Source organism: Oncorhynchus gorbuscha, linkage group LG16 (genome assembly GCF_021184085.1).
Source record: "Oncorhynchus gorbuscha isolate QuinsamMale2020 ecotype Even-year linkage group LG16, OgorEven_v1.0, whole genome shotgun sequence".
In the NCBI taxonomy this organism is placed as follows: Eukaryota; Metazoa; Chordata; class Actinopteri; order Salmoniformes; family Salmonidae; genus Oncorhynchus; species Oncorhynchus gorbuscha.
The window spans coordinates 83629511-83646353 of record NC_060188.1 but is presented as its reverse complement, the minus strand read 5'-3'; the positions used below and the strand labels follow the sequence as shown (position 1 = coordinate 83646353).

Here is a 16843-nt window from a genome sequence, read left to right as displayed (position 1 = left end):
TCCATAATGGATGTAGATGTTTTCAGGTTAGGTCTCGCAGTGCAAAGCTGCTTCGTTCCCACTGATGATATACACTGTACTGCTTCGTTCCCACTGAGGATATGCACTGTACTGGTTCATTCCCACTGAGGATATGCACTGTACTGCTTCATTCCCACTGAGGATATGCACTGTACTGATTCATTCCCACTGAGGATATGCACTGTACTGATTCATTCCCACTGAGGATATGCACTGTACTGGTTCATTCCCACTGAGGATATGCACTGTACTGATTCATTCCCACTGAGGATATGCACTGTACTGCTTCATTCCCACTGAGGATATGCACTGTACTGATTCATTCCCACTGAGGATATGCACTGTACTGATTCATTCCCACTGAGGATATGCACTGTACTGATTCATTCCCACTGAGGATATGCACTGTACTGGTTCATTCCCACTGAGGATATGCACTGTACTGGTTCATTCCCACTGAGGATATGCACTGTACTGATTCATTCCCACTGAGGATATGCACTGTACTGGTTCATTCCCACTGAGGATATGCACTATACTGGTTCATTCCCACTGAGGATATACACTGTACTGGTTCATTCCCACTGAGGATATACACTGTACTGGTTCATTCCCACTGAGGATATGCACTGTACTGATTCATTCCCACTGAGGATATACACTGTACTGATTCATTCCCACTGAGGATATGCACTGTACTGATTCATTCCCACTGAGGATATACACTGTACTGGTTCATTCCCACTGAGGATATACACTGTACTGGTTCATTCCCACTGAGGATATACTGTCATGCAGGTGAAGGAGGACCCAAACGCGACTTAACAGAAACAGAGTTTATTAATGTTCAAAACCGAATAACTGAAATCCTCTAGATTAGTAGAGGGGAAAACAACTGGAGAAGCGGCCACAGACTGCAGGTCGCTTCGGGTAGGCGCAGGCCGTAGTCAACTGAGACACCTGCTCACACGCAGCGTCTGAAGAAGGCACAAAACACGACAGGACAGGGTGATACACAATCACGGCAAAAAACACGACAGGACAGGGCGAAACGCAATCACAGCATCGTGAATACAATGCAAGGAACCGACGGAACAGGAACGGATTACAAAGGAATAAATAGGGAATCTAATCAGGGGAAAGGATCGGGAACAGGTGTGGGAAGACTAAATGATGATTAGGGGAATAGGAACAGCTGGGAGCAGGAACGGAACGACAGAGAGAAGAGAGAGCGAGAGAGTGAGAGAGGGAGGGGGAGAGAGAGGGATAGGAGGGAAAGAACCAAATAAGACCAGCAGAGGGAAACGAATAGCATGGGGAGCACAGGGACAAGACATGATAATAAATGACAAACATGACAGTACCCCCCCACTCACCGAGCGCCTCCTGGCGCTCTCGAGGAGGAACACTGGCAGCAACGGAGGAAATCATAGATCAAACGGTCCAGCACGTCCCGAGAAAGAACCCAACTCCTCTCCTCAGGACCGTAACGAAAAACGATAAAAAGGGAAACTAGGGTACTACTCTAAAAAAAAATGAGAACTAGGGACAGACTGAGACACAGCAAGGGCAGGGACAAGAACAGGAGAGATGCGATGGCAGGGAACAGACTGAGACCCAGCAAGACCAGGAGCAGAAGCAGAAAAAAAATTACCAGACTTCTTCTGCGCGCAGTCTGAACACGCAGCCACGAAACGGCGCGTGTCACGCTCCTGAGTCGGCCACCAAAAGCGCTGGCGAATAGACGCAAGAGTGCCTCGAACACCGGGATGACCAGCTAACTTGGCAGAGTGAGCCCACTGAAGAACAGCCAGACGAGTGGAAACAGGAACGAAAAGGAGGTTACTAGGACAAGCGCGCGGCGACGCAGTGTGCGTGAGTGCTTGCTTAACCTGTCTTTCAATTCCCCAGACTGTCAACCCGACAACACGCCCATAAGGAAGAATCCCCTCGAGATCAGTAGAAGCCACAGAAGAACTAAACAGACGGGATAAGGCATCAGGCTTGGTGTTCTTGCTACCCGGACGGTAAGAAATCACAAACTCGAAACGAGCGAAAAACAACGCCCAACGAGCTTGACGGGCATTAAGTCGTTTGGCAGAACGGATGTACTCAAGGTTCTTATGGTCTGTCCAAACGACAAAAGGAACGGTCGCCCCCTTCCAACCACTGTCGCCATTCGCCTAGGGCTAAGCGGATGGCGAGCAGTTCACGGTTACCCACATCATAGTTGCGCTCAGATGGCGACAGGCGATGAGAAAAATAAGCGCAAGGATGAACCTTATCGTCAGACTGGAAGCGCTGGGATAGAATGGCTCCCACGCCTACCTCTGAAGCGTCAACCTCGACAATGAATTGTCTAGTGACGTCAGGAGTAACGAGGATAGGAGCGGACGTAAAACGTTCTTTTAGAAGATCAAAAACTCCCTGGGCGGAACCGGACCACTTAAAACACGTCTTGACAGAAGTAAGAGCTGTGAGAGGGGCAGCAACTTGACCGAAATTACGAATGAAACGCCGATAGAAATTAGCGAAACCTAAAAGCGCTGCAACTCGACACGTGACCTTGGAACGGGCCAATCACTGACAGCTTGGACCTTAGCGGAATCCATCTGAATGCCTTCAGCGGAAATAACGGAACCGAGAAAAGTAACGGAGGAGACATGAAAGAGCACTTCTCAGCCTTTACGTAGAGACAATTCTCTAAAAGGCGCTGTAGAACACGTCGAACGTGCTGAACATGAATCTCGAGTGACGGAGAAAAAATCAGGATATCGTCAAGATAGACAAAAACAAAAATGTTCAGCATGTCTCTCAGAACATCATTAACTAATGCCTGAAAAACAGCTGGCGCATTGGCGAGACCGAACGGCAGAACCCGGTACTCAAAATGCCCTAACGGAGTGTTAAACGCCGTTTTCCACTCGTCCCCCTCTCTGATGCGCACGAGATGGTAAGCGTTACGAAGGTCCAACTTAGTAAAGCACCTGGCTCCCTGCAGAATCTCGAAGGCTGATGACATAAGGGGAAGCGGATAACGATTCTTAACCGTTATGTCATTCAGCCCTCGATAATCCACGCAGGGGCGCAGAGTACCGTCCTTCTTCTTAACAAAAAGAACCCCGCCCCGGCCGGAGAAGAAGAAGGCACTATGGTACCGGCGTCAAGAGACACAGACAAATAATCCTCGAGAGCCTTACGTTCGGGAGCCGACAGAGAGTATAGTCTACCTCGAGGAGGCGTGGTCCCTGGAAGGAGATCAATACTACAATCATACGACCGGTGAGGAGGAAGGGAGTTGGCTCGGGACCGACTGAAGACCGTGCGCAGATCATGATATTCCTCCGGCACTCCTGTCAAATCGCCAGGTTCCTCCTGAGAAGTAGGGAGAGAAGAAACGGGAGGGATGGCAGACATTAAACACTTCACATGACAAGAAACGTTCCAGGATAGGATAGAATTACTAGACCAATTAATAGAAGGATTATGACATACTAGCCAGGGATGACCCAAAACAACAGGTGTAAACGGTGAACGGAAAATCAAAAAGAAATAGTCTCACTGTGGTTACCAGATACTGTGAGAGTTAAAGGTAGTGTCTCAAATTTGATACTGGGAAGATGACTACCATCTAAGGCAAACATGGGCGTAGGCTTGTCTAATGGTCTGAAAGGAATGTTATGTTTCCGAACCCATGCTTCGTCCATGAAACAACCCTCAGCCCCAGAGTCAATCAAGGCACTGCATGTAGCACCCGAACCGGTCCAGCGTAGATGGACCGACATAGTAGTACAAGATCTAGATGAAGGGACCTGAGTAGTAGCGCTCACCAGTAGCCCTCCGCTTACTGATGGGCTCTGGCCTCTTACTGGACATGAAATAACAAAATGTCCAGCAACTCCGCAATAGAGGCACAGGCGGTTGGTGATCCTCTGTTCCCTCTCCTTATTCGAGATGCGAATCCCTCCCAGCTGCATGGGCTCAGTCTCAAAGCCAGAGGAGGGAGATGGTTGCGATGCGGAGCAGGGAAACACCGTTGATGCGAGCTCTCTTCCACGAGCCCGGTGACGAAGATCTACCCGTCGTTCTATGCGGATGGCGAGAGCAATCAAAGAGTCCACATCTGAAGGAACCTCCCGGGAAAGAATCTCATCCTTAACCGCTGCGTGGAGTCCCTCCAGAAAACGAGCGAGCAGCGCCGGCTCGTTCCACTCACTAGAGGCAGCAAGAGTGCGAAACTCAATGGAATAATCCGTTATGGACCGTTCACCTTGGCATAAGGAAGCCAGGGCCCTAGAAGCCTCCTCACCAAAAACTGAACGGTCAAAAACCCGAATCATCTCCTCTTTAAAGTTCTGGAATCTGTTAGAGCAATCAGCCCTTGCCTCCCAGATAGCTGTGCCCCATTCTCGAGCCCGGCCAGTAAGGAGTGAAATGACGTAAGCAACCCGAGCTCTCTCTCTAGAGTATGTGTGGGGTTGGAGAGAGAACACAATCTCACACTGCGTGAGAAAGGAGCGGCACTCAGTGGGCTGCCCGGAGTAGCAAGGTGGGTTATTAACCCTGGGTTCTGGAGGCTCGGCAGGCCAGGGAGTAACAGGTGGCACGAGACGTAGACTCTGGAACTGTCCAGAGAGGTCGGAAACCTGAGCGGCCAGGTTCTCCACGGCATGGCGAGCAGCAGACAATTCCTGCTCGTGTCTGCCGAGCATGGCTCCTTGGATCTTGACGGCAGTGTAAACAGCGTCTGAAGTCGCTGGGTCCATTCTTTGGTCGGTTCCTTCTGTCATGCAGGTGAAGGAGGACCCAAACGCGACTTAACAGAAACAGAGTTTATTAATGTTCAAAACCGAATAACTGAAATCCTCTAGATTAGTAGAGGGGAAAACAACTGGAGAAGCGGCCACAGACTGCAGGTCGCCGGGTAGGCGCAGGCCGTAGTCAACTGAGACACCTGCTCACACGCAGCGTCTGAAGAAGGCACAAAACACGACAGGACAGGGTGATACACAATCACGGCAAAAAACACGACAGGACAGGGCGAAACGCAATCACAGCATCGTGAATACAATGCAAGGAACCGACGGAACAGGAACGGATTACAAAGGAATAAATAGGGAATCTAATCAGGGGAAAGGATCGGGAACAGGTGTGGGAAGACTAAATGATGATTAGGGGAATAGGAACAGCTGGGAGCAGGAACGGAACGACAGAGAGAAGAGAGAGCGAGAGAGTGAGAGAGGGAGGGGGAGAGAGAGGGATAGGAGGGAAAGAACCAAATAAGACCAGCAGAGGGAAACGAATAGCATGGGGAGCACAGGGACAAGACATGATAATAAATGACAAACATGACATATACACTGTACTGGTTCATTCCCACTGAGGATATGCACTGTACTGCTTCATTCCCACTGAGCATATACACTGTACTGGTTCATTCCCACTGAGGATATACACTGTACTGGTTCATTCCCACTGAGGATATACACTGTACTGGTTCATTCCCACTGAGGATATACACTGTACTGGTTCATTCCCACTGATGATATACACTGTACTGCTTCATTCCCACTGAGCATATACACTGTACTGCTTCATTCCCACTGAGGATATGCACTGTATTGATTCATTCCCACTGAGGATATACATTTACATTTACATTTAAGTCATTTAGCAGACGCTCTTATCCAGAGCGACTTACAAATTGGTGCATTCACCTTATGACATCCAGTGGAACAGTCACTTTACAATAGTGCATCTAAATCTTAAAGGGGGGAATACTTATCCTATCCTAGGTATTCCTTAAAGAGGTGGGGTTTCAGGTGTCTCCGGAAGGTGGTGATTGACTCCGCTGTCCTGGCGTCGTGAGGGAGTTTGTTCCACCATTGGGGGGCCAGAGCAGCGAACAGTTTTGACTGGGCTGAGCGGGAGCTGTACTTCCTCAGTGGTAGGGAGGCGAGCAGGCCAGAGGTGGATGAACGCAGTGCCCTTGTTAGGGTGTAGGGCCTGATCAGAGCCTGGAGGTACTGAGGTGCCGTTCCCCTCACAGCTCCGTAGGCAAGCACCATGGTCTTGTAGCGGATGCGAGCTTCAACTGGAAGCCAGTGGAGAGAACGGAGGAGCGGGGTGACGTGAGAGAACTTGGGAAGGTTGAACACCAGACGGGCTGCGGCATTCTGGATGAGTTGAAGGGGTTTAATGGCACAGGCAGGGAGCCCAGCCAACACCGAGTTGCAGTAATCCAGACGGGAGATGACAAGTGCCTGGATTAGGACCTGCGCCGCTTCCTGTGTGAGGCAGGGTCGTACTCTGCGGATGTTGTAGAGCATGAACCTACAGGAACGGGCCACCGCCTTGATGTTGGTTGAGAATGACAGGGTGTTGTCCAGGATCACACCAAGGTTCTTAGCGCTCTGGGAGGAGGACACAATGGAGTTGTCAACCGTGATGGCGAGATCATGGAACGGGCAGTACACTGTACTGATTCATTCCCACTGAGCATATACACTGTACTGGTTCATTCCCACTGAGGATATGCAATGTATTGATTCATTCCCACTGAGGATATGCACTGTACTGCTTCATTCCCACTGAGCATATACACTGTACTGATCATGTACTGTACACTGTACTGTATGTGTACACTGATTATGTCTTACGCATGTGCTCCTCTTAAATGGTTCACGGTAACACTATTTTGAGAGGCACAATGCTGCGCAACAATCTATTAATTTATTATTATTATTATTAACAATAAATTACATCTTGGATAATCTCCATTGGAAATGCTCTTTAGTTCACTATTGGGCTTAATCTGTGTCAGAGAAACCTTCCCAAAGAGTTACAATATGTGGTATCTCTGTGCGGTATTTCCTGCAGGTGCTGGAGGCTGGTCTCCTGTGGAGTCTAATAAGTACCAATGGTTGGAGGTGGACCTGGGGGAGCGGACAGAGATCACAGCCGTGGCCACGCAGGGTCGCTATGGCAGCTCAGACTGGGTCTCCTCCTTCCTCCTCATGTTCAGCGACACGGGCTGCAACTGGAAACAGTACCGCCAGGAGGACAACATCCGGGTAAGTCAGTGGGACAAGACCATAATGGCTGTGTATAAAATGGCACATATTGGCACCCTTTTCCCTGTATAGTGTGCTACGTTTTACCAGAGCTACCCTCGGCTCCCAGGCTCACGTTGTGGCGAGGTGGAAGCTTGCGGCCGAGCCTAGATAAGGGCCCTGGTCAAATGTAGCACACTATATACGGAGCCATTTCAGATGCAGACCAGTACACCATGTAGCCAACTCACAAATAGACTCATAAGAGTCCTTTCACTATCAATGAATAATAGATGAAACACCGGAAGGCAGGAACAGCTCAGCTTAGCTCTGTACTGTTGACTGAGGTAATTATTAGATGTAGCTGCTTTTTAGTGTTACCATCCTTGTTACTTGCTTTCTGTACTAAATAACATTCTGATAATTTTAGCTGGCATGAGGAGGAGAAAATGAGAGATTGTCAATTAAATTAATGTATTTCACAACTACTACTCTCATCTACTCGCAGTTTGACTATGCATATTATAAAAAGTACTTAGCATAAAGTGTCTGCACATATTATGATAAATCCTAAAAACCTTTTTAAGGATTTTTAAACTCCAGATGCTAGTCTTCCCAGTTAGTCGATGACAGTCGATGACAGTAGCAGTCTAGCATCAGTATCGGTCAAAAGTCCTAATGTGTTTTTTTTGTTTCTTCAGATAGGGTTTAGTAAGTTGAAGTTTTAGAGATGAGTGTGTTGTTCACTCTCTTTCTCTCTCCATGAGCAAAGGCTTTTCAGATAGGGGGCAGGCAATGGAGAGATTTGCTCCTTGACTCTGGGTATATTTCAAAGGGACACCTCACTCCAGGAGCAAATGAGATGCTGCTTCATGAGCTTTATCACACACACACACACACACACACACACACACACACACACACACACACACACACACACACACACACACACACACACACACACACACACACACACACACACACACACACACACACACACACACACACACACACACACACACACACACACACACACACACACACACACACACACACACACACACACAAATGAGATGCAGCATACTGAGCTTCCTCAGCAGGGAGGCAGTGCAATTTGTTGGGCTTAATGCTCCACTTCACCAGACGCATGGCTCATCCTCCCTCTTTAAAGATGCAAGTTAGCATTTTTCATTATGAATCTTGTTCTAGAGACAGCTCTGCAGCGTGGTCACTAGCTGGCATAGCCACAAACCACAAAGTCATGAAATCAGATTTGAAACTTAACCTTAACCTTAACCCTAACCTTAACCACACTGCTAACCCTAATGCCAAACCCTAAACTTAAATTAAGACCAAAAAGCACATTTTTGTTTTGCAGTTGGCCTATCTAGAGGAATCTCAGTTCTGACTCCAGGACAGTATCGCACACAGCTCTTCATTTTTGAAAATTCCAATGCCACCTCAGACCTCACTTTTCATTTTAAGTTTCAGTTGAAGTGGGTTCCATTGATTTCCTTTACAATAGGCAGGTGACTGGAGGGGGAAACAGTCCCCATTACTCTTATGAGAAAGGCTCGGGATGGGTACTGAATAAGTCATGTGGTTATCGATTGCTGCTGGCCACACACATTGCTGTAACCGCATCTTTAGGTCCAACTGATGCTAGCCAGTGTAAAAGGGCTTCTATCTATACAGTGTGCAACCACACCTCTCATGTCAACCCAACATAAGGTATAGTATGGTCTCCCCTAGCCAACATGAGAAGGAGCTACTGGACTGGCTCCTATTGATCTCGCAATAATAGTTAGCAAATTCTATGATAATTAGGTATTATTTTGGAGTTTGAAACGCCAACCAGTGTCAACTTTAATGGGAGGATGGGCACTTATATAGTGAGTAGGGCACTTCCAGGGTGATGACCCCATTATTAACCTTTGTTAAAGAGAGACAGGGTCTGTGTCCCAAATATCACCCTATTCCCTATTTAGTGCACTACTTTTGGCCAGGGCCCACACCCATACATTTGGGACGCAGCCAGAGAGCTGGAAGAGAGGACAAATAATAGGACACAGTAATATTTCCATGTCTTATTAGCCACATAAGTTAGGATCAGAGAGGTTAACTACGCTCATTATTCATAGAGTAGATCTAAGTGTTTGCCAGCAAAACATGAGAAGGAGAGCTTCAGTATTACATTTCTTATTAATCTGTTTATCTTTTACTGAAACCATTCTTCAGAACCCACTTCATCAATGCGGCTATGTGTTCTCCTCAGTCTTATGAGGCAAAGTTAGTTATATAATAACTTTACTATACTATTCTTGGCAATACAAATTAATTTTTCAACATACTGTAGCAATAAAGTTTTTTAGAAATGACTACACTAGGGACACGATTGTGGTGGTGGGGCGGTTAGATGGGTCCTCCCCTGGAAACACAGTTTGACATGACTTATTATGCCTCTCTTCAGGGATATTTTGAGGGGTATATGTAAGGTTATTCTGAAAACACTATAGGTGGAAGGATATAGGTGGAAGGATAAGTGAAAGGGTAAGTCGTCACCATCATTAATGAAGGTAATTCACTGCAAATATTAAGAAGACACAGAAGATGAAGACAGTTGTATTATAATGCTGCAGGGTAAAACAAATATGATTTGTAGACGTGATTGGTGTTGTGGAGAGGTTGATCATCACATGCCGACATTTTGCCACCTTCATACATACATCAGTACAATACTGTATATACACCTTGAAAGGGACTCCAGTTTTGTGAGACTCATTTTTTCCCCTTTTTGAGAATAACTCTCCTCTCACTCACCTCTATACCAACCCTGCCGCTGCTCCTGCATGCACTGACCCCTTCTTACGGTTGCTTTTCTCTGTAGCACCCAATCACAGCAGGCAAGGACATACTAGACAGAGACAGTGAACAATGTCCTGTGTTACTGGATAACCTATAAAGTGTACTTTAAAAGACACATTTACAGTCAGTTGCTCTATCAAAAATCACATTTGCCCAAATCTACGTGATTCATTCAAGCTATGTACATTGAAAATGCAGGGCCTAGTTCCACTTAATCTATTTTAACCCAGGTGGTCCTGGGTGGTCCTTCTGTAGCTCAGTTGGTAGAGCATGGTAGAGCATGGCGCTTGTAACGCCAGGGTAGTGGGTTCGATCCCCGGGACCACCCATACGTAGAATGTATGCACACATGACTGTAAGTCGCTTTGGATAAAAGCGTCTGCTAAATGACATATATTATTATTATTATTATATTATATTACAAGTACGTGATGATCACTGAAGTCAGAGAGTGCACAGGTTGATGTCATGTGATGTGTATGCTGTACATGACTGGTTTCCAAAGGAAGCCAAATTTGTATTTGTTTTTACCACTATCAACATCAGTAAAATATGTATACAAATATATATATATATATATTCCCTTGACAGGGAACACACAGTTTTGTGACTGTTTATTTTCACATTACAGGATAAGTAATCTTAGTCACTCACTCTCTCACCTGTAGATCAACACTGCTGCTGCCCTTGCCAGCACTGACTTCCCTCTCCTCACAGTCTCTTGCCTCTCCCACACCCAATCACAGCAGACAAGGACACTTGAGACAGTGAACAATGTCCTGTGTTTTGGATAATCTACGAAGTTTACTTTGAAAGGGCACATTTATAGCTGAGTTGCTCAGCAATTACACTTAACTCGGTCTACCAGTGGTGGGCCGTCAGGGCCAGCAAGGCCTTCTCTGCTGGCCTAAACATCATCAGAATATATATTTTTTTAAATATATTTTCCCATCAATATGTATTAAATTATTCCCCAGAGTAAGAGTTACACTCTTCATTTCATAGCTTTCCTCTTGGTTGCACTGCTTCCAGCCCCAGGTTGAGATTTGGAGGGCTGGTCTTTATGTTAGATCTTTTATCCAATCATATTCAGCCATCATGTGTTGCCAGGGGTCTAAAATCTGCCCTCAGGCCTTCAGAATCAACAGTGTGGGCGCTTGTAGCTTAAAGTGAATGGAAATTAACATTTAGTGTCAACCAATCAGCTTTAGAGTTGGCTATTTTACGCCTGCTGGCTGGCTCCAGTGTTACACAGGAGCCAGCTAGCAGGCGTAGTGCGTGCACGTCTTTTGGTTGGATTACCAATATTGAGAGGCAGGTCCTATATGGGTAGGTCTATGCAGAATCTCAGAACTAGGAAACTGAATTTGATAAACAAATTCATTTGCGTACTACTAAGCTGTTTTTAAACTCACAATTGCGTAAGGAGAAGATATCGATTTGGTCGAGGATATAATTATAACGCCATTCTCAAGACAAAATTTTCAAGAAAAGTTAGACATTGTCAGGAGAGGTCGACGCCGACGCTACAAAGCCTGTCACAGGCGGGAAAGGGGTTTGTTCGCCACTTTCAGAGTTCCAACTATGAGCGCTATCAATGGCTCACAGGCTCCGAGAAGCACTGCAAACTGTACTGCTGGGAATGCCTATTATTTGCAAGTGATCGATTTGGTGTTTGGAGCCACACTGGCTTTGCAAACTTGAGTTGTCTAACCAAGGCAGCAACGAGACACCAAAGTACGGCTGGGCACTTACAAGCAATGGTGCTTTTGAAAACATTTGGGGACACCCGAGTGGATCTACAGCTCAACGAACAAGCGCGCAGGGCAACGAAGCTGCACAATGAAAAGGTATTGTACTCTTCCCCTGCAATTCTCTGAATAAAAATGCCAATTTCAAGGTGACGCAACGCCTGGTTATACTACGTTTCTGTCTAAATGTATAGTGTCTAGAGCCATGGCACCATAATGATGGTAATAAGAGGTGGATTTATTCGGGTGGGACTGTGTAGGACTTCACTGAAGGCCCAGGCCCCAGGCCCACGGCACGCTACTGCGGTCTACATGGGGTGGCAGGTAACCTGGCGGGTAGGAGTGTTAGACCAGTAACCAAAAGGTTGCTGGATCGAATCCCTAAGCTGACAAGGTAAAAATCTGTTGTTCTGCCCCTGAGAAAGGCAGTTAACCCACTGTTCCCCAGGCGCCGATGACGTGGATGTCGATTTAAATCAGCTCTCCGCAGCTCTCTGTTGCAGAGGGGTTAGGTTAAATGCGGAAGACACATTTCAGTTGAACTGACTAGGTATCCCCCTTTCCCTACATGATTCTTTCAAGATTTTAAATGACATGACCAAATGAGTGCTATTCCTGGCCTGCTGTATAGAATGACAGTTTCCATCCTCTGATCTACTGTCTTCCACTCAGCCTGAGCTGTGCAGTGTCCATAGCTCAGTGGGACAGAAGTTTCAGCTCAGTGGGACAGAAGTTCCTAGGGGCGATGTGCGTGCTACTAACTTACTTTTCTTTTAGGATGATGCCCAAAAAAAAGCGAATATCTGGACCATTTATTTTACCTGGCGGTGGCATGTGGAGACAGACTAGGCTGAGACTCACTACTCACTCCCTCACACTGTGAATATGATTGTGCACGTAGCTAGTCACCTCGTCCCCAGGCTCGAATTTCTGCCGCATAGAGCCTGGTAACACTGTGCCTCAAAGTGAGACTTGAAAGGTGTGTGGTTAAAGGTAGACTCAGCGATATGACATAGAAGCCGAAAGTAAACAGCTTAGTGGGTCAATTTCCACAACAAGAAGAGTGTTAATGTGTGTGACTGTGTTGCATCTAGTTCATCTCAATATCTACGGTGCTGCTTGTGGCAATGTCATTTCACTGAGCCTACATTTAAAATGGAGAGGGAGAAAGCCTGCTACAACTGTATGAGATGGGACATTGAAAAATTGCTGAGAATCAAAGTAAATGTTCTATCACAGCGACCACATTATTTTTCGAGAACCCAATTGATTCTGAATTCGGGCATAGAAAATGTATATGTGCAAAAAAAAATGTTGATGTGTACTTTCCGATTTCCCAAACTCACTTCTTTGTTTGGCCCATTACTTGCAATGCTTGCGCATCGAAATCCACAAAGAGAGGAGGTGCTACATGCCTGGTGATGGACAGAGATCAGCCCATTAAAAGTGGTGTCTAGTGTCTATTTTCTCTGCTCCTGCCATAGACTACCAAGTCCTGTTCTGATGCGCTCGGAAACCAAACATCCAGACCGAGAGCATGCTGGCTGGTAGCCAAGATTAGGTAGCTGTAACTTCTGCTTCCAACTCAAACCCCCTGGAAGCAGCTCACTTTCCAGCCCACTTTCTAGCTCACACTCTCAGACACCTAGATCCCCTGAATGCTGCTCACTCCAGATCCTAATCACCTGCATTCTAATCACCTGTTCACACACCTGTATGTCACTATCACACACTATTTAGTTCAGTTCTTTGCACCTCATCACTGTGAGGTATTGTTTGTTTTGTGACAGCTTTGAGTGCTGGGTTTCCTGTGGATTACTCTTCCCATGTATGATAGTTTTTGCCTGCCTCACTAACGACACCTTTTGCCTGCCTGTACTTTAGCCTATCAGATTTCCTGTTCTCTACCTATTGCCTGATCTCCCAGACTACATTACTAGCCTTTTTCTTGCCTGTACTGTTGCCCTTTTGGACCCCCTATGTATGACCTTCTGCCTGCCCCTGGACCCAGCTTCCTGCCTCCTCCTGTGGTTCTTTGCAATAAACACCTTCTGCGCCCTGCGCTTGAAACCAGCTCTCTGTCTCCCCTTGTGTTCATTACAATAGCTAGTAACTAGATCTAGCCAGATCTAGCTTGTTCATTGAATCAACCAGTTAAATATGATGTAGATTCCAATGAGTGCATGGATTACATCACACCACCACAACAAAACCTTAGTAGCTCTATTTCCATATTTTTTATTTATTTTTTATTTCAAGGGGGCAGTTGAGGTTCAATTGAAATGCAAGCTACTCTGATTTTTCACTGATGCACACCAATGAATGAATAGCGTGCTATACACTGGTGCATATAGCTGAGTTATTCAGCAAAATATCATAGTTATTTAGGTGAAATCTATTCAACTTGCTTGTTTCGTTTGGCCAGTTTAATGCAATGCCATGTCACTAATACACCAACTTTTTAAAATGTATTTTTAAAAACGTTTTTACAATGGTGAGTTAAAGGTCAGTGCTAGCAACTGTTTGTTCGATGATGCAGACATTGCACAGTGCACCATTTATATGAAGTGTGCACAGCATTAACCACATTTCCATTCACAGTTTTTATGCGTGTAAAGTCATATTGTATAAAATAAAATCACGACAGGTGATGGGGAAACGGTGTAATTTTATAAATGCCAACATAATTTGTCTGTTCCACATGGCGGGTGGAAGGAAATGCAGGAATTGGTGGTGAAAACGTCTGTATGCGCAAATATTGATATAACAACCATCATATCAAAGTAAACTTGGAGTCACGTGATATGGTGCATTCTTCTCCCACTACAACTCGTGAAACTATGCAGTTTATTAGGCTACAGATGAAATAAATTATGAACTTCACAGGGTGGTGAAAGTGCACAGTGATGAGCTTGATGATGCTTTCCAATTAATATTAAGTGTCTTATTCTGGTGACAAGATGATTGATGCTTGATTGCCATTTGACAATTAAAAATGTTCTCGCTCTTATCCATAATAATCTCATGTAGATTAGCCAACCTGCACAGCCTACATGCACTGTATCTGCAAGATGTTGGCAAGAGTGCAGGTGCCAGAACCAGATGAGGCACATTTGCTATTCAATGCAACAGTTGTTGTGGCAAAACTATTGGTAGAGTTGTAAATGCGATGGAAGCACATTGCACTTTAGATTTGTATTTGGTACATGAAAGCATAAGTGGAAAAGTACATGTTGTGTGCACTACTTACTCACGCACTGATTATGTTATCCTCAACAAGTTCATTTGGTGGAAACACCACTGGTAGGAAAATGCACATTTTCTTCATGCAGATTCTAGAATATTCGCATGAAAATCTGTCACCAATTAGATGGAAACCTAGCTACTGATAAATTCTGTAAAATATCCTAGTTGTCTCTGCGAAATAATCTACTTTAACTAGCTTGTTTCATTGGGCCAGCTTAATGCAATGCAATGCAATGCAATGCATGGTCATTGGTCGGTAAGAGAAACGTAAAGAGAAAATGTCACATCGAATATCTACCTTAGCGGAACATTGTTTGCGACGTGCTAGTTGCTCGCTATATTTAATTATGAGGGGAGAGGGATGGGCACAACGCCAGAGGGGCGCTGTCACGCCCTGGTCGAAGTAATGTTTGTCTTTTATTTGGTCAGGCCAGGGTGTGACATGGGTTATTGTGGTGCGTTTTTGTCATGGTGTTTTTGTGGGGTGTCTAGCATAGTCTATGGCTGCCTGAGGCGGTTCTCAATCAGTCAGGTGATTATCGTTGTCTCTGATTGGGAACCATATTTAGGCAGACATATTCTTTGAGTATTTCGTGGGTGATTGTTCCTGTCTCTGTGTTTGTAGTCACCAGATAGGCTGTATAGGTTTTCACATTCCGTTTGTTGTTGATGTATCGAACTAACCACGCTGCATTTTGGTCCGACTCTCCTTCGACAGAAGAAAACCATAACAGGCGCATTCAATTCCAGATACAGTTGAAGTCGGAAGTTTACATACACTTAGGTTGGGGTCATTAAAACTCATTTTTCAACCACTCCACACATTTCTTGTTAACAAACTATAGTTTTGGCAAGTCGGTTAGGACATCTACTTTGTGCAGGACACAAGTAATTTTTCCAACAATTGTTTACAGATAGATTATTTCACTTATAATTCACTGTATCGTAATTCCAGTGAGTCAGAAGTTTACATACACTAAGTTTACTGTTCCTTTAAAACCTCTTTGGGCTAAGTGGGACGCTAGCGACCCACCTCGACAACATCCGATGAAATTTCAGAGTGTGAAATTCAAAATACAAATATTTTAATTTTGAACATTCATGAAAATACAAGTGTCTTACATTGTTTAAAAGATTAACTTCTTTTTAATCCAACCGATTTGTAATATTTCAAAAAGGCTTTATGGCGAAAGTATACCATAAGATTACCTGAAGACAGCGCCCCCTTCCGCCAGCATTAAAAACATCTTCCAAACCACAGAGGTGTCACAAAAATCTGAAATAGCGATAAAATAAATCACTTACTTACCTTTGAAGATCTTCCTCTGTTTGCAATCCCAAGGGTGCCAGCTACACAACAAATTGGCGTTTTGTTTGATAAAGTCCTTTAAATCCCAAAAAAGTCATTTTAGTTGGTGCGTTTTTTTCAGTAATCCACCCGTTCCACTCGTTGATCATGCAGACAAAGGAATCCGAAAAGTTAGCAATAAACTTCGTCCTAACAAGTCAAACAACGTTTATAATCAAGACTCTGGTACACTAATATGTCAATAAACGATACAATTTAAGACGGAATGTAGTATGTTCAATTCCGGACATAAATAACGAAGTACGCACCCTCATCCACGAGCGCCACAAGACTACAGTCCAAATGAGGGCCACCTTGAAAAACTACAACTTCTAACTCATTTTTCAAAAAACAAGCCTGAAACCGGTTCTAAAGACTTGACATCTATTGGAAGCCATAGGAACTGCAATCTGGGAGGAATTACTTTGAATATCCCATAGACAAGTATTTGAATGGACTGTGACCTCCCCCAAAAATATTCCGGGTGGATTCTCCTCGGGTTGTTGCCTGCCGTATCAATTCTGTTATACTCACAAACAATATTTTAATAGTTTTAGAAA

The 16843-nt window shown here is 45.1% G+C and overlaps 1 protein-coding gene across 3 annotated transcripts in view; it reads left to right on the top strand.

The window, feature by feature from the left end:
• The window catches only part of cntnap3 (contactin associated protein family member 3), a 226201-nt gene that overhangs the window by 68023 nt on the left and 141335 nt on the right, over positions 1-16843 (top strand). For all 3 annotated transcript variants that reach the window (XM_046306791.1, XM_046306790.1, XM_046306789.1), the window contains exon 3: positions 6901-7094. In XM_046306791.1, coding sequence (XP_046162747.1) covers positions 6901-7094 — 194 coding nt within the window. The remainder of the gene's footprint in view (positions 1-6900; positions 7095-16843) is intronic.